The 25,386-nt window shown below is 35.7% G+C and overlaps 1 protein-coding gene across 10 annotated transcripts in view; it reads right to left on the reverse strand.

Moving 5' to 3' along the window:
* DMD (dystrophin) overlaps positions 1-25,386 on the reverse strand; it is a 2,379,610-nt gene that overhangs the window by 1,829,018 nt on the left and 525,206 nt on the right. For all 10 annotated transcript variants that reach the window (XM_045050793.1, XM_045050788.1, XM_045050791.1 and 7 more), the window contains exon 2: positions 7,322-7,383. In XM_045050793.1, the coding sequence (XP_044906728.1) occupies positions 7,322-7,383 (62 nt within the window). The remainder of the gene's footprint in view (positions 1-7,321; positions 7,384-25,386) is intronic.

Consider the following 25,386-nt stretch of genomic DNA (forward strand, 5'->3'; position numbering starts at 1 on the left):
CCATGCAGGTGCCCCAATTGTTCTGTATTTCCACATGCAATTCTTGATGACTTCACCTCCCTTTAAATTGTCTTCGTGTGGACAACCTCAAATTAAATGTCACCTCTCAACAAAAAGCTGTCATCCTCTCTAAGCAGTCATTCTTTCTTCTCTTCCCATGACACTTGTAATAAATTAAAGGAAATATCTTATTTTAATTAGTTGTATATATAATTGTTTCTTCACTCAGAAAATAATCTTTTAGAAAAGAAAAAATAAGGTATCTTGTGCTTTTTACAGTATATAATATGTCTGCTACAAATATCAATAGGTATTTGTTGAATCTTGAAAGGTGACTTTAGCAACCATCTATCTCTGCTGGGATGGTACCAGAGTGCCAACTATTTTTCTCAAAATGAAAATAAATGACGAAATTCAATATATGCTGTCTTGCTAGAATGTTATACTGGGCCCTAAGACAAAATAAATCAGAAAACTAATGCATTTGCCTATCAGCTACAGAAATTTTTTTTTCCCTAGGAACAATCATGCTAATTGGTAAATATTTACATTTTCCAGCTAAATATGCCTGCCACTGAAACCACTCTATACTATAAGGGTATAGCAATCAACAATTCCAATTTTCTTATAAGACATTTCAGACCATCATAGCTTAAAGAGCAAAACATGTGTACCTTCTAAAACTATCTAGAATTATTAAGAACTCAGAAACAGTGCGTTAATAAAGAACATCTTTCTAAGACAAACCTACAAAATAAACAATAAATTATTTGTCTTTCATTAAAAATAGTGAGACCTATCACAATCCAATTTTCCTTTCACTAACTGAATGATGTTCTTTCTTACTTGGGTGCTTTGCAAAGATTAGATTCAAGAAAACATTTAAGGGAATGGTTCTCAGTGGATTAGACCATTAGCATAATTATCTCAATTACAAACACAGACACATCATTCTAGAAGTCATCTTAACATCTAGTGTAGATGTTAAGAGTCCACAATGCCAGTAAAGCAATATTTCATATTTCTCCTAAGATTATTTTAAATAAATATTTAAATTCTCTCTTATACACAATAATTTGTGATCAGTGGAAATAAAAATTCATATTAATAAATAAAAATACTCACAACGTAGCTATTTATATTGATAACTAGATTACTTCACTTACCCAAACTCAGCAAGTGCTAGTATTCACATTTAATATATCAGAAATCATTTGGAAATAATCAATTACAAATCTCCCTCAACAACAGTTGAGTTATGGGGTTACTAAACTTTTGAAGGTAGATTATAAAGCATCTCCTGGTATTGCAAGCATTAAACTCCTTCTACTCTCAAGTTTTCAATGTCCTCAAACTTATCAATTCTGAGATGAGTCCCAAGAAAAGCAGAGCACTTGGTAGATGGAATAATTGTCACAACATTCACAGATATGGAAAATACCATGGATTTCAGTGTCCAGTTTCTTGGGTTCCAGCTTCCATTTACCTCAAGCAAGCTGCCTACACTCACAGTGAATACTTATCTCATGATATCACTAGAACAACCATAAAGATATTATTGAATAGTGCAATTAATATGAGGATATACAGGAACAAAGTTTCTAATCTGCACAATTTCAGAAATGAGGAGGTCTATAGTTTCCTGTACCAATATTCATCTCACCCAAACAACTGTACCAAATAATTCAAGTGTTATCAAAGCATTGTATGTGCTGTGTTAGGGCTCAGGGAAGGTCTCCCTAAGACATGCCATGGTGGCATATTATTACTTTGAATTAAAATTACTTAAGAAAGAGGGCTCTAAGAAGAACACTCTGACTTTCCTTTGTCCCTCTGAAAGCAGGAAATAAATGTCTCATCTACAAGTTATCTTCTCTGTGCCGGGAGGTAAAGAGACGTTCTTACCATCAGAGACAGGGAATTAAGGGCTAAAGAAACTATATAAACCAGAGGCTATGTAAATAAACCTTGTCACTTTTACTAATTTGCTACCCCAGCACAAATTCTATTTAAAATTCCTTATCAATTGAAGCTTCCAAACATAGGTTTCTTTATTCTGTCATCTCTTTTGTCTAAAATGTATAAAAGCTGCAGGCCTTGGTCGTTTTTGGGGGATCTCCGTGTTACCACTGGTCTTAAGTGTGCATGTAATTTACCTTTATTGTTGTTGTTGTTGTTGTTGTTTTCTCCTGTTAACCTGTCTCATATCAATTTAATTCTTAGACCAGCCAAAAGAACATTTCAGGGTAAAGGAAAATTTTCCTCCTGAATAGCTGCTTATCATGATCCAGAGATACAGTTCACTGCCCTTCATTTTATTTAGTAAACTAATTCTTTCAGATACCAAATAGTAGGGACAAACAGGAAGCCAGGGACAGAGTGGGGAGTTTATTTCTATGGTGATCCTTCTAGAATACAATACTTCTATCACCTATGTTATATCAGGCCCCTTGAGTAGGAGCTGTATATAAATTTGTTAGCTGTATATCAGTTTTGAACTGACACAGAGTAAACGTATACATATTGCTACCTATTTCAGAAAAACAGTTTTGCTTCTATGTCTCATTATGTTTCTTTTTGTATAATGAAGCTGATTCATTTTAAACATATAAAATGCTTACTGAGTGTGAGCCCATGTATGTTCATGTGCATATGTGTGTTGAGGGCATGGATTGGCATACAGAGTGTAGTAGGATAATAAAACATAAATAAATGTTGTACTCTCCCCGTTCTGTCCGAGGAAAGTAGCCAAAATTGTGTTCAAGAAAGAAGTGAGCAACCATCCAGGAAAATTGCATAAATATATGATCCTTCAATTCAGAAAATATACTACACGGTAACAAAAATGGCAATATTCTTTGTTTATGTTTTAGTATTTACAAAGCTCCTTTAATATGTTTTCTTAGAAAGCAGACATGGACATATAAGGGAAATAAGACTCAAAGCATTTTTCTTATTCTATGTTTACCTTTCTTTCTGAAATAAATTCAACACAGTGAAATTTTTCCTAAGTCTCATGATAGAGAGCTGTGTAAAGAAGCCTGCTTTACTGACTCACAATTTTAGCGTTAATCTGTATGACATCATGCTTATCATGTTGGCTAGGAGATAAATAATGATAAATTTGGGGGGAAATGTATGTTAGACCAGTTAATTATATCTTGTATTATCATTATCCCCAGAGGGTAAAATCTGGCTCTTTAGGTATAGATATATACGCTGTGGCAATGAAGATATAAACGTGTCATCATATCATAGGCCATTGGGAAGTTCACAGACAAAACTAATTACACATTTCTACTTAATTTAAATAAAATATCAAGACGTCTACTACTTTGGGAAGAATCAGACAGAAAAGTGCAGTTGGAGGACAGAAACAAAGATAATCACTAAATCCAATGTAGGATCAAAACCATCATCATACAATTCACTGGGAGGTAGTTTAAATCTTTCAGTTGATTTAGTAGTAAATATTTCCCAGCAAAGACTGCTTTTTCTCTAACACAAACAACAAACAAGTTTTATGACAAAACTATTTTGGGTGATAATTTCAAGTATACTTTCCTTAAATAAGCTTGTGTGAATGAACCTGTGCGATTCCTACTGTGTGAATCATATTTGCGGTAAACAGTAAACATTTTTAGGATTGTAAAATATCTACAAATTACATGAATATAATATTCACCTTGAATTAATCTTACATAGCAATGGTTTTGTGTTTACGTGGAGATTTATAATGTTTGCTCATCTTTATAGAATAGATGTGATAAATCATATTCTAGTAGAAATTTTTGGAATTGAAAGTTAATAGATGACTTCTTTTGAAGAAGAGATAGAGTTTATTTTAAAATCGTACTGGAAAAGTGAAAACTTAGTTGGATTTACTACACAGGCACATTTGGCTTCAAATGACACAACACCATAAAGCTTTATTTAGTCACATTTCCCCCCTTAAATATCCCTTATGTAACTTCATAAAATAATGGTGAACTACTTTGTGGTCTCTTAATACTTTACAAATATTATATAAATGAATGTGTGTGAACGTCACTGTTAAGCACTGTAACTTATTGTATTCATTTTTATTATTATATGTGTATTCTCTGGTCTAATTTACCACACAGACAGATAATAATTTTTCACTGCTTTGTCTCTCTTTTAAAGTCTTCTTCAATACATTGTTCTGTCAGAATTGTTCCTCTTTCCTTAAACTTAGCATATACTTAAATTTTGTACTACTGTCCAAATTGCATTTATTATATTTATTTAGTGCACTGGTTCAGATCATTGGGGTTACAAAGAAAATATACATTCCTGCATTCAGTGGCATCCAATTTTCTGTCTCGAGTGGTTTGCTCTTTGAGGATCTTTTCTATAGAGTCTCTCAGTCAGTAGAGCTTTCTTCATACAGGTTTCTAGATTCATTCTAGCCCAGAGTACTGGGCTTACCACTCTCTCACCGGTACAGCCCACTCAGGGCTACTCCATTTAGTAATTATCCAGTATCTCCCAAATGTGTAGGTTCCATTAGATCTGAAGATTGAATTTAAACTAATCTTGTGTCTCATACAGGCCTGGAATTCTGGTGAATGCCATGTAGTAAAAATATGTGTCAGTTGACATGTCTCAGTTATGCTGATCTTTTGGTATCATCAATTGGTATAAACTGACTCAATTAGCTTTCTCATAATTCTCACTACAAAAGCTTAGTCATTACTTGAAGTCTTGACAAGAAAAAATCAGGTAACATGGAAAATGTATCTTCAGATTTTCTAAATGAAAATTCAACACACACATATATAAATTTTATCTCTAAATACCTTTTGTCTTTGTAAATATTTATATTTCTGATACCTAGTATATTTCCCAAATATGAAACTTTGGTGACTCTCCTGATCCAACTGTAACAGGTTGAGGGAGAACATTTAGAAAATAAATGGAATAAGCAGAAGTTGAATTTGGAGGTGGGGATACTTTGGACAAAACACTCAATGCACTCATACATGTAATTATTTCACAACCTTTAAAATATAGGCCCTCATAAGGGTAGGGAAAAATTGCTCTAAGGCAGTGCCAACAAAGTATTTACAGAAGGCAGCATATCAAGCTATGGTTTGTATAGTAGAATGTGAGTTGTGGTAAATGATACCTGAAACACCAATGTATAGAGAGTAATGATCTAGGTAGATCTGTGGGAATGAGAATTCACAGTGTTTGTCTTGGTTATGTTTACACACCTTATTAAAACAACTCATTGGTTTAATTCAAAGGTTCATACTATTATGTCACATTTATTATTTCAAAAAATCTCTGTATGATTCTGATTTGTGTGTATGTTTGTTTGAAAACTTTTATCCATTGCCTGTTTCAAAATTCCAAAATTAGAAAAATTTTTTTTCAACGTTTATTTATTTTTGGGACAGAGAGAGACAGAGCATGAACGGGGGAGGGGCAGAGAGAGAGGGAGACACAGAATCGGAAACAGGCTCCAGGCTCCGAGCCATCAGCCCAGAGCCCGACGCGGGGCTCGAACTCACGGACCGCGAGATCGTGACCTGGCTGAAGTCGGATGCTTAACCGACTGCGCCACCCAGGCGCCCCCAAAATTAGAAAATTTTAATGAGACCAGTAGATATAGCAATAAACATCTATATATATATATATATACATATATATATATATATACACACCCCATATACATCCATCTGGTATATATTATGGGAATTAGGAATTCCTGTCCTACATATTTCTGACTTTAGCTTTCATTTATTCTTCTCCATTAGTGTTGTTACAACTTTTTTTATTACTTGTACCTACTTAGTTCCAAAAAAGTTTAGATTTCTAAAATATGTGTTCCTGTTTTATGTTTATTATGTAAAGTTCCGTATTAACAACTTATTGCTTGTTAATTAAGTAAATGTAAATGAAATTTGCATATTTAAAATTCAGTAACTTTACTTCTTGCTAAAATATTGAAGATTACCTGGCAAAAATTCTGCCACAAAGTATCACTAACAATGGATGATACTTGAAAACCTTTTGTAATAGTAATGGGAACACTTTTTTCTTTTAATTTTTTTTTTAACATTTAATTATTTTTGAGACAGAGAGAGACAGAGCATGAACGGGGGGAGGGCCAGAGAGAGAGGGAGACACAGAATCTGAAGCAGGCTCCAGGCTCTGAGCTGTCAGCACAGAGCCTGATGCGGGGCTCGAACTCAGGGACCGTGAGATCATGACCTGAGTGAAGTTGGACGCTCAACCGACTGAGCCACCCAGGCGCCCCGGGAACACTTTTTATATTGCCTCTCCCAGTAGACTGTTCTGGATCCATTCCCAAGACTTTTTATAAAAAAAGACAGAACCATGAAGAGAGTGATTCACATACATTAAGCCCGTCAGGCACTGTGGTCAGAATTTTCACCTATCTTGACCCTGTTAATCCTCCTTATCACATGCAAAATAACCATTATTAGCTCTTTTACTTCTCCTGAAGCTTGAATATGGGGACCATATTTTATTACCTTTCTATCTCCATTATTAGGAGTTGATTTGTTCGGTAGACAATATATATGTATATTCATATACATGATGGAAAAATGATTCACAAGACATTAGATTTGCCTAAATTCAGAGTTATTAAATACAAATCCAAGTCTTTCTAACCTCAAAATGTACATAAACCTCCTTACATGGTACTCTTACTGCTAGTTTTCAAGGTAAGAACATTTTACTTTGTGTTCACACATAACTATCTGGAGTTGTGCCGTCTATGGATTATAAATTAAGTTGCATTTGCAAAATAAATTTTATGAAGAGCATGGGTTGATGCCTGCAGAAAAAGAGGAGAATCTTCTTATCTTAAATTATTTGACACATGCCCTATGTGACAGGGCCAAACAGAGTCAAGGCAGTTCTACGAGTTTTTCATGAGCTGGTAAAGACCAAAAGGGACAAAAAAATGATCACTTCCAGACAGTAAAAGTCCCTCAGATCTTCTGCTAATGTGTGACATATACCAACTACTTGGCGGAAGACTGCTGTTATGATTCTTCGATGACTGATGTAATTAAAGAAACTCACATTATCATTAAGATTCAAAGACACATTTTCTCTAATTAAATGATTTCTCTTTACCATATATTCTGCAGCTTTTTACTTAATTAAAAGTCAACATAATATTCCCACATTTGCACAGCTAAAGCAAAATGACATTATGATAAAAACAATATGGACATTTAAATTTACACAGGTAGAGTTCATTTTGAAAATTCAATCACTAACATTCTATCTTAAAAGAGAAGTAACAAAATATCCTTACCTTAGAAAACTGTGCATTTATCCATTTTGTGAATGTTTTCTTTTGAACATCTTCTCTTTCATCTGTAATGTAAAATTTTAAAAAGATTAAGAGTTAAGAATTCTGAATATGATATTTCACAACCAAAATAACTCTCAGTTATTATGCATTAGTGTTATTTTATAGCTGGTATTAAACTCATTGATAATGAAGTTAAACAGAAGTGATGTTGGTATTAGGCATCCAAACTAAAATGAGATGTGAAAAATAATGGATATGGTCAAATCTATACTCATTCCAAAATTATATAAAGGCATTACAGAAAAGTAGTCTCATATGAATAAAGCAGATACTATTTTTTTTTAATGTTTACTTATTTTTGAGAGAGACAGAGACAGAATGCAAGTGGGTTAGGGGCAGAGAGAGAGGGGGAGAGACAGAATCTGAAGCAGGCTCCAGGCTCCACGCTGTCAGCACAGAGCCCAACGCAGGGCTCAAACTCAGGAGCTGTGAGATCATGACCTGAGACAGAGTCGGTCGCTTAACCTACTGAGCCACCCAGGCGCCCAAGCAGATACTACTTATTATCCTATGGTCCGTCAATACTCTAGTATTATCAGAAGAACCCATTATCTGTTATCTCTTCTGAAAAACTATTCCAGTGCTTTTCCTCTTACACCCTCACCTCCATCCCCAGTCCACAGAGAAATGATTTTCCCCTCTTTTGTAATAAGGGCCCCTGGCACAGCCCCTCCCCTTACAGGAGCATGGTTTTGCATCCCAGAAACTGGCACTGTCTGCACAAACCAAGATCTCAGCAAACATTTGATAAACATGCAAATGCTTTAGAGGAGGGGATATCTCACAACTCCAAAATTTCCACTACCTCTTTGCATCCAAAAGTCAGGAAATTTCAAATCAAAATGCAAATGATATCCTTGGTGGATTACATATAAATACTCAAAGGAAAAATCTCCAAGGGCTTCCTGTACCAAGAGATTACGGTGGAAAATTATTAAGAAACAGCTTCACAGAACTCGGACTTTTAAAAATTATGTCTTTTTCTTCAGGTTGGAAATTAGTATGGAGTTAAATGGACAGAAAAATAATCAATCTTGATTTACTGAAATCCTTTTCTAAAGCCAAAGCCTACCTTTAAATTACTGGAAATGCAATCATGTTAATTAGTGTTTAATAAATCAGTACATCTGAGAGAGATTTGAAATGGAGAGGTTTTACATTTTATTTACATTGGGTCAAAAGAACTGTTATTGAAATGCCCTAACAAAATAACCTCATTTGCTGGCGTATTCTTTTTCAACAGTAAATCTCCACTACTTCTCCCTAAAAAAGATGGTCTATTGTAAAGAACAACTGTCCTATGACAAACGTATCCATGTACTAAAAACATCTGTTTATCTTTAAAGCACATTATTAATCTATAAGTGGATACTCTTAAGTGATATGACATAACAGTGGATGAATAATAAACCTAAAACTGTTTTCCAGGATGACAAAATTTTATTTAGCATCACAAAATCCTTTTTTCTTATTTTCATTAGTCGCACAAACTACTATGCACTGGGCCAAATATCAGCATTAAGTATACAGTGCATGATAAATCATGGTTACAATATGGAAGTTTTTTCTTTGTTGACAAGTGTGGATAAATAAAAATAGTAATAGTTTCTGAAACTAATCTAGCCTCTTGTGAATATACTTCCCTAAATTCAGTACTACCCTTCTGATAATAAGAAAATAAATTAACAAAACATTTCAAATGGTCAAACTTTTCACCATTTTCATGGACTTGCTGCAGGAAGACTTGTGAGTACATCTATGTCTCAATGGCATATACCCATTTTCCTAAAAGTTAATGGCTTCACTTGCAATGCTACCTATTTTTTCTTCTATGTGCGTGTAAATCCCGTCAGACACAGGAGAGTAAAGGAGTCATTTGAAGGCACACGTTTTAAGGTTTTAAAACAAGCCCAACCACCTTCATCAGAAGCTGAATAGGAAGACATTTGAAGAGATCTATTCCATGTACTTTTCAGTGAAAAGTAGGTAGTAAAGCAATATTTTTATTGATTTCAATTATATGTACAAAGAGTGATTTGTAGACAGGCCTTGAAGGCAGGAGGGAAACCTTGATATTATGTGCAAAAGAGTATGCATCTCCTGTGTAAACAGCACTAAAGGTGAACTTCATCATACAAACATCTTCACCAGGTCTTCTTGTTTATTTCGTTTTTAATACAAGAAAAATATGCTATTAGTGAATTATGACTGATTTTATTATAAAATATATAACATTTATTAGTATCCTATTGTTCATAGAGCTGTTTTATATATGTCATCTCAATCCATATGAAATTTGCCATTTTATACAGTAAAAAATTCAAGCTCAGAAGGAATAAAGCCAGTAAATCACAGACATGAACCTGATACAGATGATTTGAATCAAAGTCCATGGCTTTTCACATCAACAACTTCGCATAGATAATATGGAGTGCCATAAGATAATCGAAGTCACAAAAGTTGAACGTATTAACACAAATACAAAATAACCATGATTTCAGAGCCTCTATTTGAAACAATCCAAGGAATTCCATGTATGCTGTAATCTATGTGAATGACATCCTGGAATTTTATAGTCTACAACCTGCACATCTACATGGATTTATCCAGATTTGAAATATGAACCTTCCTTAAGATGTTAGATGATCTGTTTGTTAATATTTTAAATAATAAGGCTCCTGTACTTACTAATTGATATTTAGTGCTCAAGTTTTGCCATAGATTAATATTATGGAAACATTTTTAAGATAATTAAATTAATTAACGCTAAAATTAATATCTTTTAAAAGTTTATTTTGAAAGAGAGAGAGGGAGAGAGAATGTGGGTGGGGGAGGGGCAGAGAGAGACAATGCCAATCAGGCTCCATGCTGCCAGCACATAGCTCAATGGGTGCTTGAACTCAGGAACCATGAGATCATGAACTGAGCCAAAATCAAGAGTTGGATGCTTAGCTGACTGAGCTACCGAGGTGCCCCAATATTAAAATTAATATTAAAATTGATACTAAACTATCACTCTAAGGTTATGTGTCTACATATTACAATCCCCATAAATATATATTTTACATTGTCACAATAATATTCTGCCTTTTTAAACTTATTTTATCATAAATATCATATGGGCTGCCATTTCCTTTTGTTTGCTATTAGAGATTCCACCACAATGAACATCTTCATGTTTTCTCTTTCAGTTTCTGGTATATAATTGCCCCAGAATAACGGATCAATAGTAAAAAAAAAAAAAAAAAAACTTTTATGGCTTTTACTAAATATTGTCATATTACCTTACCAGTGGTCATACCAATTTTTAGTGGTACTAGAAAGAATGAGGTTATGCTGCTGATAGACGCTTTGGTACTTTTATTTTTAAAGCAACTGCTACTTCTTTAGATATAAGGAGATAGTTGATGCTCATGTTAATGAGAACCTAATTTAGTAGGACGTGTTTTAGAAACTTCTTCTACATGTTTCTACATTTATCAAAATATTTGTTTATATCCTCTCCTCATGAATCTATTGAACACTTGATATTTTAAAATTAACTGGAATGAGCTAATAAATCACTAGTTCTTAAACATTTCAAGTTGTGGACTCCATTTGACTACCTGATAAAATAATGATCATTCTCTACATTAAAAAATGTCTATACAGACATATTTACATACAGTTTCATAGGGTCCACTGACCTCCCTGTAGAAGATTCCTATTATCATGAATTCCAAGTTAAGAATCACAGTCATAAATTAAGCTACTTACTCTCAGTCAGTGAATGAATATATATTCCCAAGTGGCCATATTTCTTTTCATTTTCATTTCATTTTTATTACGCCAAAAATTTATACTTTTATATGTTTATTTTTTTTTATTTTTTTTAACGTTTATTTATTTTTGAGACAGAGAGAGACAGAGCACGAATGGGGGAGGGGCAGAGAGAGAGGGAGACACAGAATCGGAAGCAGGCTCCAGGCTCTGAGCTGTCAGCACAGAGCCCGACGCGGGGCTCGAAGTCACAAACCATGAGATCATGACCTGAGCCGAAGTTGGATGCTCAACCGACTGAGCCACCCAGGCGCCCCTACTTTTATATATTTAAATCTATCCATTTCCATTGGTATTTCTCATATAACTTAAAAGTTGATCATTTCAGGGGTGCCTGGGTGGCTCAATTGTTTAAGTGTCTGATTTCTGCTCAGGTCATGATCTCATGGTTCATGAGTTCCAGTGCCGATTTAGGGCTATCAGTGCAGAGGGTGTTTTGAATCTTCGGTCTCTGTCTCTCTCGACTCCTCTGCTTCTGCTTTCTCACTCTCTCTCTCTCAAAAATAAATAAACTTAAAAAAAAATTTTTGAAGTTGATCATTTTAAGCACAGTTACATATCCATAGTTAATCTGAAGTTGATATACATAAACATACATATAAGATAAATTGCTATAGATCTTAGAGATTATTTCGGTACTTAAAACATATATGTAATTATAGACACACAGTCTATAGTAAGATATGAATGTGAAATCAACAACAAAGAGGATGAGAAAAGAATGATACTTGTTTTACTAGGAAGTAATTATATACTGCTGTTTAGTCATTTCAAGAAGCACATATTCTATTTTGTTTTCTCTAGGGTTTTTTTTTAAACTGGTTTTCTTTTACTAATGAAAATATGCCTGAGTATATTAATGTGAGAGGCAAAGAACAAAATCTTTGTCAGAACAATTTAGTTGAAAACTGTTCCCTGGAGGTGTCAAGGAGTGAAGAACTACTGCTTCACAAATTGCAAAAAGTGACCAACATTTTATTTTCTTCTCTCTATAGGGAAAACTCATATAAAATTAGCTTTCTACCATGAAATAAAAATTGTATTTCATCTCAGAATTAATTAACCCTTTCCAATAAAGTTGTTTTTTACCCAATAAATCTGGTTCTTCATATTTTCTAGAATTACTGCAATGACCTTTTGCCCTATTATTAACTTTTATATTCTTGAGACCCTCAGTCGCCTATAAATGTGAGATAATTAAATTGCAAGATTCATGATTCACAAGAGTTACTGCACAAAAATAAAGTTTGCAAAGTGAGAGAACGTTAAATCAGGGGAAGTGGCTCCCAGTCCCAGTGCAGGACTTACGAGAATGGCGGCCTTAGAGATGCCAGACCTCAGTCTCTTTTATCTGTGAAATAAAGGCATTAACTGCCTTTTAACTCAGAGAGCTGATTTTCAGATATAATGAAATCATTTATTTATGTAGGAATTTATAGAATATCTACAAAAACTAATTACTGAAAGAATACTTAGCATCTGTTGGTCATTGTAGTGGTTTCTGAGAAGATAAACAGAACTCAGTTTTTACTGAAGTCCACAACCTCGTAGAATACAGACAAATGATATATAAATATTAAACATTTTATATAAACAACGATACATATATTCAAAGGATATTAAAGAAACACAGAGAGAAAGGGATATGCAGCCATATGAATGTTAGGGAAGACATTTTCTAGAAGTTGATAGCTAGGTTGAATCTAGCTGAATGAGCAAAAAAAATAATAATAATAAAAGGGAAAGAAAAAAGTTTCACAGGTGAAGACGAATCTTTAGAAGGAGAACGCAAGGGCAAAAGCAGAAAGAGAAGACACTAAAAGGGCATGCACTTTTGATTAGTGATGCTGAGCATCTTTTCATATGTCTGTTGACCATGTGCATGTCTTCTTTGGAAAAATGTCTACTCAGATCCTCTGCCCTTTTTTTAATTGGACTGATCTGGGTTTTTTGGTGTTGAGTGGTATGAATTCTTTATATATTTTGGATATTAACCCCTTATCACAGATGCCATTTGCAAGTACCTTTTCCCATTCAGTAGGTTGTCATTTTATTTTGCTGGTGGTTTCACTCATCATCAGAGAAATGCAAACCAAAACCACAATGAGAGGGGCATCTGCGTGGCTCAGTTGGTTGAAACTCAGCCCAGGTCACTACCTCGTGGTTCATGGGTTTAAGCCCCACGTCAGACTCTGCACTTAGGGTGCGGAGCCTGCTTGGGATTCTGTCCCCCCTTTTCTCTGCCCCTCACCTGCTTGTGCTCTCTCAAAATAAATAAACTTAAAAACAACAACCACAATGAGCTATCACCTCATGACTATTAGAATGGCTAAAATCAAGATGACAAGAAACAAGTATTGGCGAGGATGTGGAGAAAAGGAACCCTTGTGCACTGTTGGTAGGAACATAAATTCGTACAGCTACTGTGGAAAAACACTATGGAGGTTCCTCAAAAATTAAAAAAAAGAAATACCATACAATCCAACAATTCCATTACTGGGCATGTACCCAGGGAAAACAAATACTAACTTGAAAAGATATACGCACCTCTATGTTTACTGTAGCATCATTTACGATAGCTAAGACATGGAAGCAGCATAAATGTCCATCAAAAGACAAACGGATGCTGGAAATGTGGTATATATATGCAGTGGAATATTACATACCCATAAGAAGGATGAAATAGTGCCATCTGAAACCACATGCATGGACCTGGATGATATTATACCCAGTGAAGTCAGTCAGACTAAGAAAGACAAATACCCTATGATTCCACTCATAAATGTTACCTAAAAAAATGAACAAACAAAAAGCAGAATGAAAACTATAAATACAGAAAACAAACTGATGGCTGCCAGAGGGGAGGAGGCTGGGCAAAATGGGTGAAGGGGAGCAGGGGATACAAGCCTACAGTTATGGAATAAGTAAGCCACAGGAATAAAAAACAGAGCTTAAGGAATAGAGTCAATGATATCATACTAGTCATGTAACTGGACAGACGGTAGCTACACTTGTGGTCAACACAGCATAATGTATAAACTTGTCAAATTACTACAATGTACACCTGAAACTAATGGAATAACACGTGTCAACTATACTTAAATAAAAAAAGGCATGCTCTTCATTATATTTAACTCCATTTTGTCGTACTCTGAACTCTGAAGAAGGGAAGAGCATGGGATGAAATTATAAAGGAAGGTGGGAGGGAGATCATGGGATCAGATAAGACAATGTGAGCAGAAGCACTTAAAAACCAAAACAAGCAAACAACTCAGTTACATACATACCACAAATTATCCTCATTACACAGGGAAGTTAATCATAACCTGTGCGAGAAATACATTTTTTAAAATAATATTTCTTTGGGGTATTAGTATGTTAACTGAAAATCCTCATCACTTACATCACCCAGAAAATACAAGTTTAGAACTAGAAGGGCATATTGGAGTTGTTAACAGTTTAGAAATACATATGGTGAAGAAATACAAAGGGATATGAGTTTATTTCACTTTAAATAGAGGACAATTAAGTTACATGGAAGAGGTATTATGGTCTCTATTCTCTGCTTCCACCAAAAATGAGAAAAAGGGAAATGAGAAATGTGGAAGATTAATGGTAAACATTAGATAAGGTTACATGATACTGTGGAACATTATGAAGGAAGGCCCAAAACTCAGGACATATTTAGAAAATGGATTTACCACGTTATTAATACCACAAAATGGCAATGCAAAGTGGAAGACAGTAGAATGGAGAATGGCATGAAAAATGCTTTCCATTAAATCTGAGTAATAGCTTTTGATCATAGGATTACAGAATGTTAGGGCCGAAGGTGACATTTGTGGTCATTTTATAATGAGGAGGTCTAAAATAATTAAATTACTACACAAAGAAGAGAAAACCAGTAAGTGTCAAAAAGGTTTCCGTATTTCCCACTCACATTACAGTCAATGTAATGCAGTTTTCACTGCTCGTCACCCTACACGAGTTGTTAATAATATCACCTATATCCTTTCTGATTTCCAAGACAGTGACTATATACATTGTAACTGTATTCCCAGCACTTAGCACAGAATGTGTTACACAGTTAGTGCTCAATAAAGGTGTTTTAAGTTAATGAAGACCAAATTTACTTTTCAGACCTCTTCTTTTGTTCTTTGCAGATATTAATTCTATTAACCTGTGGTATACAGAAAAACGGTCCTCCCTTAAGAGGTTCATGTCCCACTCCCCAAAATCTCTGAAGAAGTTTTGTTAAAACCCATTTGTTTTTAAAATGAGCTTAAGTATTTTAAAACTCTTCGTTACAGCAAAGAGAATTAAGGTTGCAGATGGAATTAGATTTGGCAATCAGGTAATTTTGGATAGGGCGCCTATACTGGGTAATCAAGGGCAGCCTACGAGGGAGGACCAGAGAGAGAAGGAAGCATGAGAAGAACTTGGGCCAAAGTTGTTGGTTTTGAGGACTGAAGAAGGCCATGAGACCAAGACTGCGGGCAGCCTCTGCAAAAGGAAAAGATAGGAAATGGATTCTTCCCTGAAGTCTCTAGAGGGCACAGAACACTGATGGCCCTTAAGTTTAGTGCAGTGAGGTCAATTTCCGACTTCAGATCTGAAGAACTTTCAGATAATAAACAGGTATTATTTTAAATTGCTAAATGCATGGTAATTTTGAGAGCACCAATAGCAAACTATTGCATAACATTTCCTCTTGAAGGGTAGTAGGACAAGTGACAAACATATACTGATACCTACAAGGTGACATAAATACAAGTGTATAAAAGATAAGGTTCCGACCCTTTTGCCTTTACAGCACAGTGAGAGAAATAGACACACACAAAACAAATAGATTGTAGATACATGGGTAAGTTCTCTGATAAAGAAAATACAGGGTTTTGTCAAAAGTATATAGAGAGGTGCCTGGGTGGCTCAGTCTGTTAAGCGTCCAACTGTTGGTTTTGGCTCAGGTCATGATCTCATGGTTTCTGGAGTTTGAGACCCAGGTCGGGCTCCACACTGTTAGTGCGGAGTCTGCTTGGGATTCTCTGTTTCCCTCTCTCTCTGCCCCTCCCTTGCTCATACTGCCTATGTCTCTTTCTCTCAAAAAAGAAAAAAAGTATACAGAAAGCAACCTAACTTGACAAATCCAATGCTTCCTTAATGAAGTGTGAGCTGCGTTCTGAAAGTTAATTAAGAATATACAAGTATAAAAGGTAAAAAGAACCCCAGATAATAAAAAGATCAGGCACAACTATCAGGATGTGAGAGGAGTATGGTCTGTTCATGGAACAAGAGAGGGATGAGGAGAAGGACAAATGTGGCCAAGATGACTTTAGAAAAAAGATAACTAATTATTAGCCAAATTAGGAAGAGACTTAAATTTTAGGCAGAAGACAGAAACCAAAGGAAATTCAAGTATGGAAATGACAATATTATATATATATATATATATATATATATATATATATATATATATATTTTTTTTTTTTTTTTTTTTTTTTTTTTAAAGATTTTGAGTAATCTCTACACCCACTATGGGGTTTGAATTTACAACCCGAAGATCAAGAGTCACAGGCTCGACTGGCTGAGCCAGTCAGGTACCACTGGTTTGTGTTTTAAAAATGAATTTCACATTATGGAAAATATATTGGGAGTGTTAAGACTGGAAACAAGAAGACCAACTAGTTGATTATAATTCTAATCCATGTAAGAATCCATATAATTATAGTCCATACAATTATCATTATAATCCAGGCCCTGTACTGGTGAACTGCAGTGGGACTGGAGAAAGGTAAATGCAGGCAAAATATGTTTAATAGGTATTACTGATAAGAACTAGTTATTAATTATAGGTGGAGGTAGGGGATTTGGGAGAGTTACAGACAATGATACTACTGAAACTGGAATTCTGAAGTCCCAGGAAGAATTGGGAAATATTGCCTTTTGGATGTTTCAGACAAAAAGAAAGATACATACAGTAGGCCACTGAATTTAAGAGCCTCAAGTGCAAGAGATAAATCTGAGCTGAAGGTAAAGATTTGGGAGATTCAAGCCAATTGGCATGTGGTAAGTGAAGCCCCTAGAATGAATCATGTTACTAGAAAGAGTGCACAAACTTTCTGATCTTCCGAAATATCACCGTCTTTCTTTCTCCTCCCAACACAAGAGCAATCCCCTAATCCATTTCACTGACTTCTCTGCCATTCACCCTTGAAATGCTGGCATTCCCCCAGGGTCCTATCTATTCTTCATCTCTTCTTATCTTGGTCTATTACATTTATTCTCCCTAAACAAAGTGACTTCTTACCTCACCTCAACCACCACATTGATACTGATGACACAGATATCTAAATCTTTATTTTTCATCTAGATTAATGTCCTGAGTTTGACACTGACAGAGCTGACTCAAGTTAATACCTCCACTTAGATGTCCTGTAGGTACCTTAGCAATATCATTCATCTTCCCAAATAAAGTCACATTATCCTACTCTTCCTGTCAATGAATGGCTTCATCATCTATCTAGGAACCAAATAAGCAACTCTTGAGTCATTATTTAAGTTTTAGAAATGCTTGTCCTAAGGTTAAAGGCCAGATTATTTAGAAGGGCAAATAAGGGCCCTTATAGTTTGACTCCAAATACTTTTATAAAGTTAATATCCATCATGCCTATCGGCACTCACAAATACTCCTTATGCCTCTACCCACATACCTACCAGGTCTACGCTAGTCGCACAAACCAAAAGTCTCGATGAACAAGCTACACACTTTCTTACTTGAGTCCTTTGCTTATGGAGTCCCAGGAATGTGACTTGAAAACTCTTTTTTTTAACGTTTATTTGGTTTTTTTGGTGGGCAGGGGGGAGAGAGAGAAAAGCAAAGACAAAGATACAGAATCAGAAGCAGGCTCCAGGCTCTGAGCTGTCAGCACAGAACCCAAGAGCCCAACGTGGGGCTCGAACTCATGGGCCGTGGGATCATGAACTGAGCTGAGGTAGGATACTTAACCAACTGAGCCACCCAGGAGTCCATGAAAACTCTCAGCCTTAAGATCAGGTTCAAATGTGAAACTTTTCACAATCACCCTTCTGTCTATGGAAGAACTCATCAATTCTTCTGATACACACAAACACTTCAGCATTTGTTAAACTCTATTATTATCATGCATGTGTGTGTACATACATATACATACAAATATTTTACACTCTTCTATAATGGAGCCCACATACCACCTATTACTTCTGTATGTAAACGCACTTAGACAGTAGGACTACTATGTCTTCGTAACTCCTGACACCCAATACGGTGTATTCAGGCAGAAACAGATACTTAATAAGAACTGGTTAAATAAATCAAATGATTAATCAATACCATAATTAAACCACAAATCTACGAAGTCCCAGGCCAACGTGTTTTCCCTGCACTTCATATTGCTTAAACTGCTCTGTTAACTATAAACCTTTGTCGTAATCATCAATTCATTTCCAAAAATATGCACTGAGCACCCGCTCTGTATAAAATCACTTTTCAGTATCTTCTCCCAAAATTTGTCCTTGGGTCTCAAGTATTTATTTTCATCACTATATGGAATACAAATTAGGAATAGATAATATTTCTTGCAAAAAAAATCTCCCTTGATTTTTCTGGGTAAATTACACTCTGGAATATGGTGAAATTGCCCTTCACTGTATCTTGTATGACTGTCGTGACTCTTAGCACAATGTAAAATGCTATGGATGACCTCTCTGACCCTTTACCTCCCCTGCAAATGCTGCTTCTTTCTCATAGAGGTCAATTGCTCTGTATTGTGGGGAGGTGATGGACCCAGAAAATAATTTGAACAGCTGTGTCGGCTCATATTGGATAAAAGTTCCCTCCCATCCCCTGCCACTTAATCATAGAATTTATGCTATATTAACAAATCGGCATTATGACTAGAACCTTATATAATCACACAATTGTATGTTCATAGAAATAATCAGTAACACCAAATGTATGAAAAACACAATGCAAGAATTGTAGAAATATTGTTTTTGTATGGTTACAGAAGTTATCATGAAATAGAGCACCATACCACTGAGGAAGATGTATCATTAAAATGGAAGACAAATCAGAACTCCAAGAGTGCATGAAAAGGTAGGAGGTAGCATGACTTAGAAAACAGAGCGCCATATAGCATATGGTACAAATGGTTCGTTATTGTTCCTTTCAAATTCCATGCTAAGAATATGTATCAGAGACAGCACTGGTCAGTGATTAAATACATCCCTTCCAGCATCAAATAGACTGGGTTCACACCCCAGCTCCACTTCTCACTAGGTCTATGACCTTAGGCAAGTTACTTAATCCCTCTGTGTCACATTGTGTCCATCTGCATCATGGGAATAAAAATACTGGTACAGAATTGTTAAGGCTAAATGTGAGAGATTTATGACACATATTAAAACTGAAAATTGTAAATAAAGAGAGAGGGGCGCCTGGGTGGCTCAGTCGGTTGAGCGTCTCACTTTGGCTCAGGTCATGATCTCGCGGCTTGTGAGTTCAAGCCCCGGTCGGGCTCTGTGCTGACAGCTCAGAGCCTGGATCCTGCTTCGGATTCTGTCTCTCTCTCTCTCTCTGTCCCTCCCCTGTTCACACTCTGTCTCTCTCTCTCACTCTCAAAAATAAACATAAAAAAAAATAGAAAACCTATAAACCTTTTTTTTTTTTTTCTATATATTTTTTTCAGCTAGGGAGTGCAAGCCGAACAGGGACAGAGAGAGAGAGGGAGGGAGAGAATCTTAAGCAGGCTCCATGCCCAGCACAAAGCCCAACACAGGACTGGATCCCAAGACCCCAGGATTGTCACCTGAGCCCAAATGAAGAGTCAGATGTTTAACCAACTGATCCATGCAGGGGCCCCAAGAAAACCTATAAACCATTTTTGTAGATATACCACTACTTCTTATGGGCCATCTGTATAAACTGCATTATCTTGTACAAGACACACAATTTCCAGGTGGCATTCATATTAACAATTGGTAAGATTTTTTTAATATTATTTATAAATTTATAGCAAGTAGACTCCTCTTGATTTGAAAGCTCAAGAAAAAAAAATATGAAATGGTATTAGTACAAATTATATCTCTTCATGCCCAGAAAAATGAAATCTGTGCTTAGCAATAATGAGAACAATGAATATTTCTTTTTTTAATTTTTTAATTTTAATTTTTCTTTATTTCTTTCTTCTGTTTTAATTTTAGTTTTATTTTTTTTAATTTGCATACAAATTAGTTAGCATATAGTGCAACAATGATTTCAGGAGTAGATTCCTTAATGCCCCTTACCCATTTGGCCCATTCCCCCTCCCCAAACCCCTCCAATAACCCTCTGTTCTCCATATTTAAGAGTCTCTTAGGTTTTGTCCCCCTCCCTGTTTTTATATTATTTTTGCTTCCCTTCCCTTGTGTTCATCTGTTCTGTGTCTTCACATCCTCATGAGTAAAGTCGTATGATATTTGTCTTTCTCTGACTAATTTCACTTAGCATAACATCCTCCAGTTCCATCCACGTAGTTGAAAATGGCAAGATTTCATTCTTTTTGACTGCCAAGTAATACCCTATTGTGCATATATACCACATCTCCTTTATCCATTTGTCCATTGATGGACATGTGGGCTCTTCCCATACTTTGGCTATTGTAGATAGTGCTGCTATAAACATTGGGGTGCAAGTGTCCTTTCAAAACAGCATACCTGTATCCCTTGTGTAAGTACCTAGTAGTACAATTTCTGGGTCGTGGTGAACAATGAATATTTCTGACATGCATTATAATTTATAAAGTGATTTCAAATATCTCATCTTGTTTGAACATGACTGTGTGGGCGTAAACTTGTTATCGGTAAAAATAAGTTACCATTAATTAGTATGCACACCTGAAATACACTTTAGTAGTGTGTCACTACTTATTTTTGTGGAAAAAGGCAACTTATGTTTGTAAAAAAATAATAACACTGGATTAATTATGGTAGAATCAATAAAAATAAGATCCCAATGTCTCTGATATAATGTGGAGGTGAAATTAAACACTTGGATCCTGGTATACACACTAACCAGATACCTGTTTCCATACCTCAGTATAGTCAATTTGACTTTTAAAATATTAACTTTCTTGGGGCACCTGGGTGGCTTAGTCAGTTAAGCATCCAAGTTTGGCCCAGGTCATAATCTCACAGTTGCGGGTTCGAGTCCCATGTCAGGCTCTGTGCTGACGGCTCAGAGCCTGGAGCCTGCTTTGGATTCTGTGTCTCCCTCTCTCTCTGCCCCATCCCTGCCGGTGCTCTGTCTCTCTCAAAAATGAATAACAACCTTAAAAAATTTTAAAGTATTAACTTTCTCTACTAAAAAATTAAAAGCACATTATTTTGTGGTTTGTGTGTGTATGTGTGTGTGTGTGTGTGTGTGTACACACACTTACTTTATTGGATTGTAAAATAGCCCTTTTCAAATAAAAAGTAAAACAATCAGCCAAAGTGCACAACAGTCACTTCCAAAGGTCTATGTCAATGAGATGCTTTATAAACAGACAAAGGCTCAAACACAGAGTCCTTTTTTTGGTGTATTATAAACAAGTATTTAAATCACAAGATATATTTGCTAAACTTGCACTATGAAGTAAAGATTAAGAAAATGGTAGATAGAGTTAATGCCTCGTGCTTTATTTCCCTGGCCCAACACTGAGTGTACCCATAACTGTGCACAGATTCTGTGATGCTGAAGATTTCCCACCTAAAGCGTCCACATTTCTACTTCTTTGCAAGAAGGCTTTTTCCAGATCTAGGGGAATGTGGTAAGCCCATCTGTGGGGCAGCCAAGAAGTGACAGAGATTTAATTTCCCTAGGTACAATCCTCAGTAAATGAGGGAGAGAAATCGATGGATTAAAAAGCCCAGTGGAACAAGTGTTGGGCACATTCTTGAAGGCTCCTCAAGGAGTACCTGGAATATTGAACTCAAAATGGCCCAGAGTAACACCACTATTGTCTATTTTCCCTTCCTTGGCTCATTTCCCATGTCCTTCCCTTATGCTACCAGGGATCACTTTCCAAATGAACTACCTGCACTCGTACTTATTTGAGTGAGCTTTTTGAGTAATTCAAACTAACCCATATGGGTACTGGGCCTAAGTTGCTTGACTTGATCATGTACTAGCCAGCATTTAATATCTCGTAAGCAACACCAGGCCTCAGCTTTTAAGTCTGTAAAATGGAAATAATCATAGTAACAAACTCTGAGTTTTGTTTTCATGAGGTATTGTATAATGCATCAAGCATAGTCTTAAGGACTTATTACAAAACAAGAGTCAATACAGACAATTACTATATTTACTAACTACACATTTAATTGCATTAAAAGTTGGTGGGCAAATTGGCAAATTGCATTATTTGCTCAAGATTCATTCTTCCCTCTCCCTGCATGCCATGGATCACGTAGGTGTAATTCCACCTCACAGATGTAGACTTCATCGTACGACTTGCCTTGCCCAATAGAACAAGAACAAATATAACAGTGTGTCAGTTCTGAGACAGGAATTTAAGCATCATGATGTGTTTTTTCACTTCTCTGGCTCTTCCTTCCTTTGACAGTAGAAACTCATGCTTCAAATAGACTATGTTCCCAAAAAGAGAGATTCATACGTGGAGCTAAAGCCAATACAAAAGATCGAAAGAGACTCTGGAATAAGAAAAAAATATATTTTCTTACAAGTCATCGAAATTTAGATTTTGTGTTTGTTTGTTTTTTACAGATTCGTATGGCAGAAAAATAGTATATGTACCCTAGAGAATAAAATACGATAATAGACGTATATAGCGCTTTCACTTAAAATAGATTTGTAATCAATTGTTTAAATCTAATATAAGCTGATGTAGGGGTTTTAAATCAATTATTAAAAATTCTCTAAAATTCCATTTAGAATATATTATCTTTTCTATATTGGTATTTCCCTTTATCATAACATTCACAATTTAAACTTTAAAGCAAGCATTTTTTCCTAATACACAGCCAAGTATTAGCATAGACTGAAAACAACCTCAAAGGTAATTTAAGGGAAAGATAAGTTCTAAGGAAATTCATTCGGTTATTGTAACAGCAAGAGTCAGTACTGAGAAGGCTCACATACCTTGTTCCAAATACAGAAAGCACTTAAAACAGAAAAAAAGTTTCAGAGTAATCACTTATTCCCTCTTCACCAAATATGGAAGTCTCCAGCCAGTGTTTGTGAAAGATCAAGCCAAAAAAGTATAAATAGAGTAAAGGCCAAACATTTTTCCAGCATAAAGAGGGGAAATTTTGCAGGCAGTGGGAGAGAATTAAGGACAGTCTTTTAGGACAGATTTCAGGACATCAGTACTGATAATATAAAAGAAGTCTTGGGAGTTAATCAGAGGAGATGGTTTTGAGAGTTAATCAGGTGCCAATGCTAATACATGATCCAAGCAGCAGAGCACAGAAGGTACAGAGCCCCACCATCAATTTTTATCTAGCTTGAGGTCGCTAATCCTGATGACAAGTGGTTACTAACAGCTTCTTTCAAGATTCCTAATGAAAGATTTCTCCTTTTTTTTTCAAGTTTATTAAGCCACTGGGGGAAAAAAACTATTTATGTCTTTTCTAAGCTCTGTGACAGGACTCCACTGAGAACCCTTCCCTCAGTGCACAATGACAGTGGACAAGTTCTAGCTACGTCTTGACTAATAATGTAAGTTGATGTGAATTTAGGTTAGCAGGTAAATTACAGAATTATAAAAAGTTCCCAAACTAACATCATTGTTTGCACTTAGGTACAGTTGTGTTGAACTTGTAGAGGAAAACATAACTTAGAATTGAAAAAGATGTGGAAATCACAGTGAAAAGTTGGATCCTTATTAACAACATAAAAATTTAACGAACAGTACAGGGGTGCTTGAGTGGCTCAGTTGGTTGAGCATCCAACTCTTGATCGTGGCCCCTGTGGGGCTCTGTGCTGACAGTGTGAAGCTTGCTTGGGATTCTCCCTCTCCCTCAGTCTTTGCCCCTCCCCTGCTGCTGCTCTTTGTGCTCTCTCTCAAAAATAAATAAGGTTAACAAAATAACAAACAGTACAAGAGTTTGAGTTTTTAAAGGAATTAGCTGAGTCAAAAAAAAGAGGTCTTATTAACTATAGTCCTCTTTGTCCGTGGTTACAAATACTAAGTTTTAGTGATTACAAAAGACTTCAGTCAAATTGGTAAAAGGCTTTCCCCACAACCAGTGTCTGAGCACTATCTGTATCGTGTGTATGAATGGGTGTGATTTAGGTTCATGTGAATTGCAGCACCCTGCAAGCATTACTTTCTGATTAGAGAACATTAAATGATCGCAAAGTCGAACCTCCGAAATCTCCTGACTTTGTAAACCAAAGACATTACAGTATCCCAATTTTCAGATTACTTTTATCATGCTGAGTTTCTATTAAACAGTATACAAAGGAATAGTAATACAGGGATTTTAGTTGTGAACCAGACTATCTCAGTTTGAATGGCAATTCTGCTATGTATGAAGAGTGTGCTTCAGTTTCCTTGACGGTAAATAACAATAAAGATAATGCTAACGTGGCATTGTTGTGAGTCTTGGGTGAAAGTTTCTGCTGGAACTCTGGCTCTAACACTAGCTCTGTGGATTTCAGTTAACTATCTGGAACGGCACTTCCTCAAGTTAAAAAAAAAAAAAAAGGAGTTTGGCAAAGATAACCACTACGTGCTTCCCCAGATCTAATTTTTTATCATCTGACTCTTTAAGCTAGTGTTGCTTGCAGGACTTTCTAGCTGGGTTTCCTTGAGTTACGTACATAACTTCTCTCTTTGGTTTCCTCATCTGTAAAAGAGCTAGAAAAACAACAGCCCTCTCGCAGTGTTGTTGTGAGGATTAAATGAGCCATTACTTTAACGAACATAAAAAGGCTCCAAATAAATAATCAACACTGCTATTCTTCCTTTGAAATCCAAGGGCTTTTGAATACAACTATGGGATGAATTCTTAAAATTGTGACCAAATTTTATGAGTGTATACAAATGAGAGGCTTCAGTCTTCAAGAGATTCCCAAAGGGATCCATGGTTTGAAAAATGTTGGATGAAACATAAAGACAGTCTTCTGGCTCTTATGCCTATTAACGACCCATGTTTAACTTTTT

The sequence above is a fragment of the Felis catus genome, chromosome X (assembly GCF_018350175.1).
Source record: "Felis catus isolate Fca126 chromosome X, F.catus_Fca126_mat1.0, whole genome shotgun sequence".
In the NCBI taxonomy this organism is placed as follows: Eukaryota; Metazoa; Chordata; class Mammalia; order Carnivora; family Felidae; genus Felis; species Felis catus.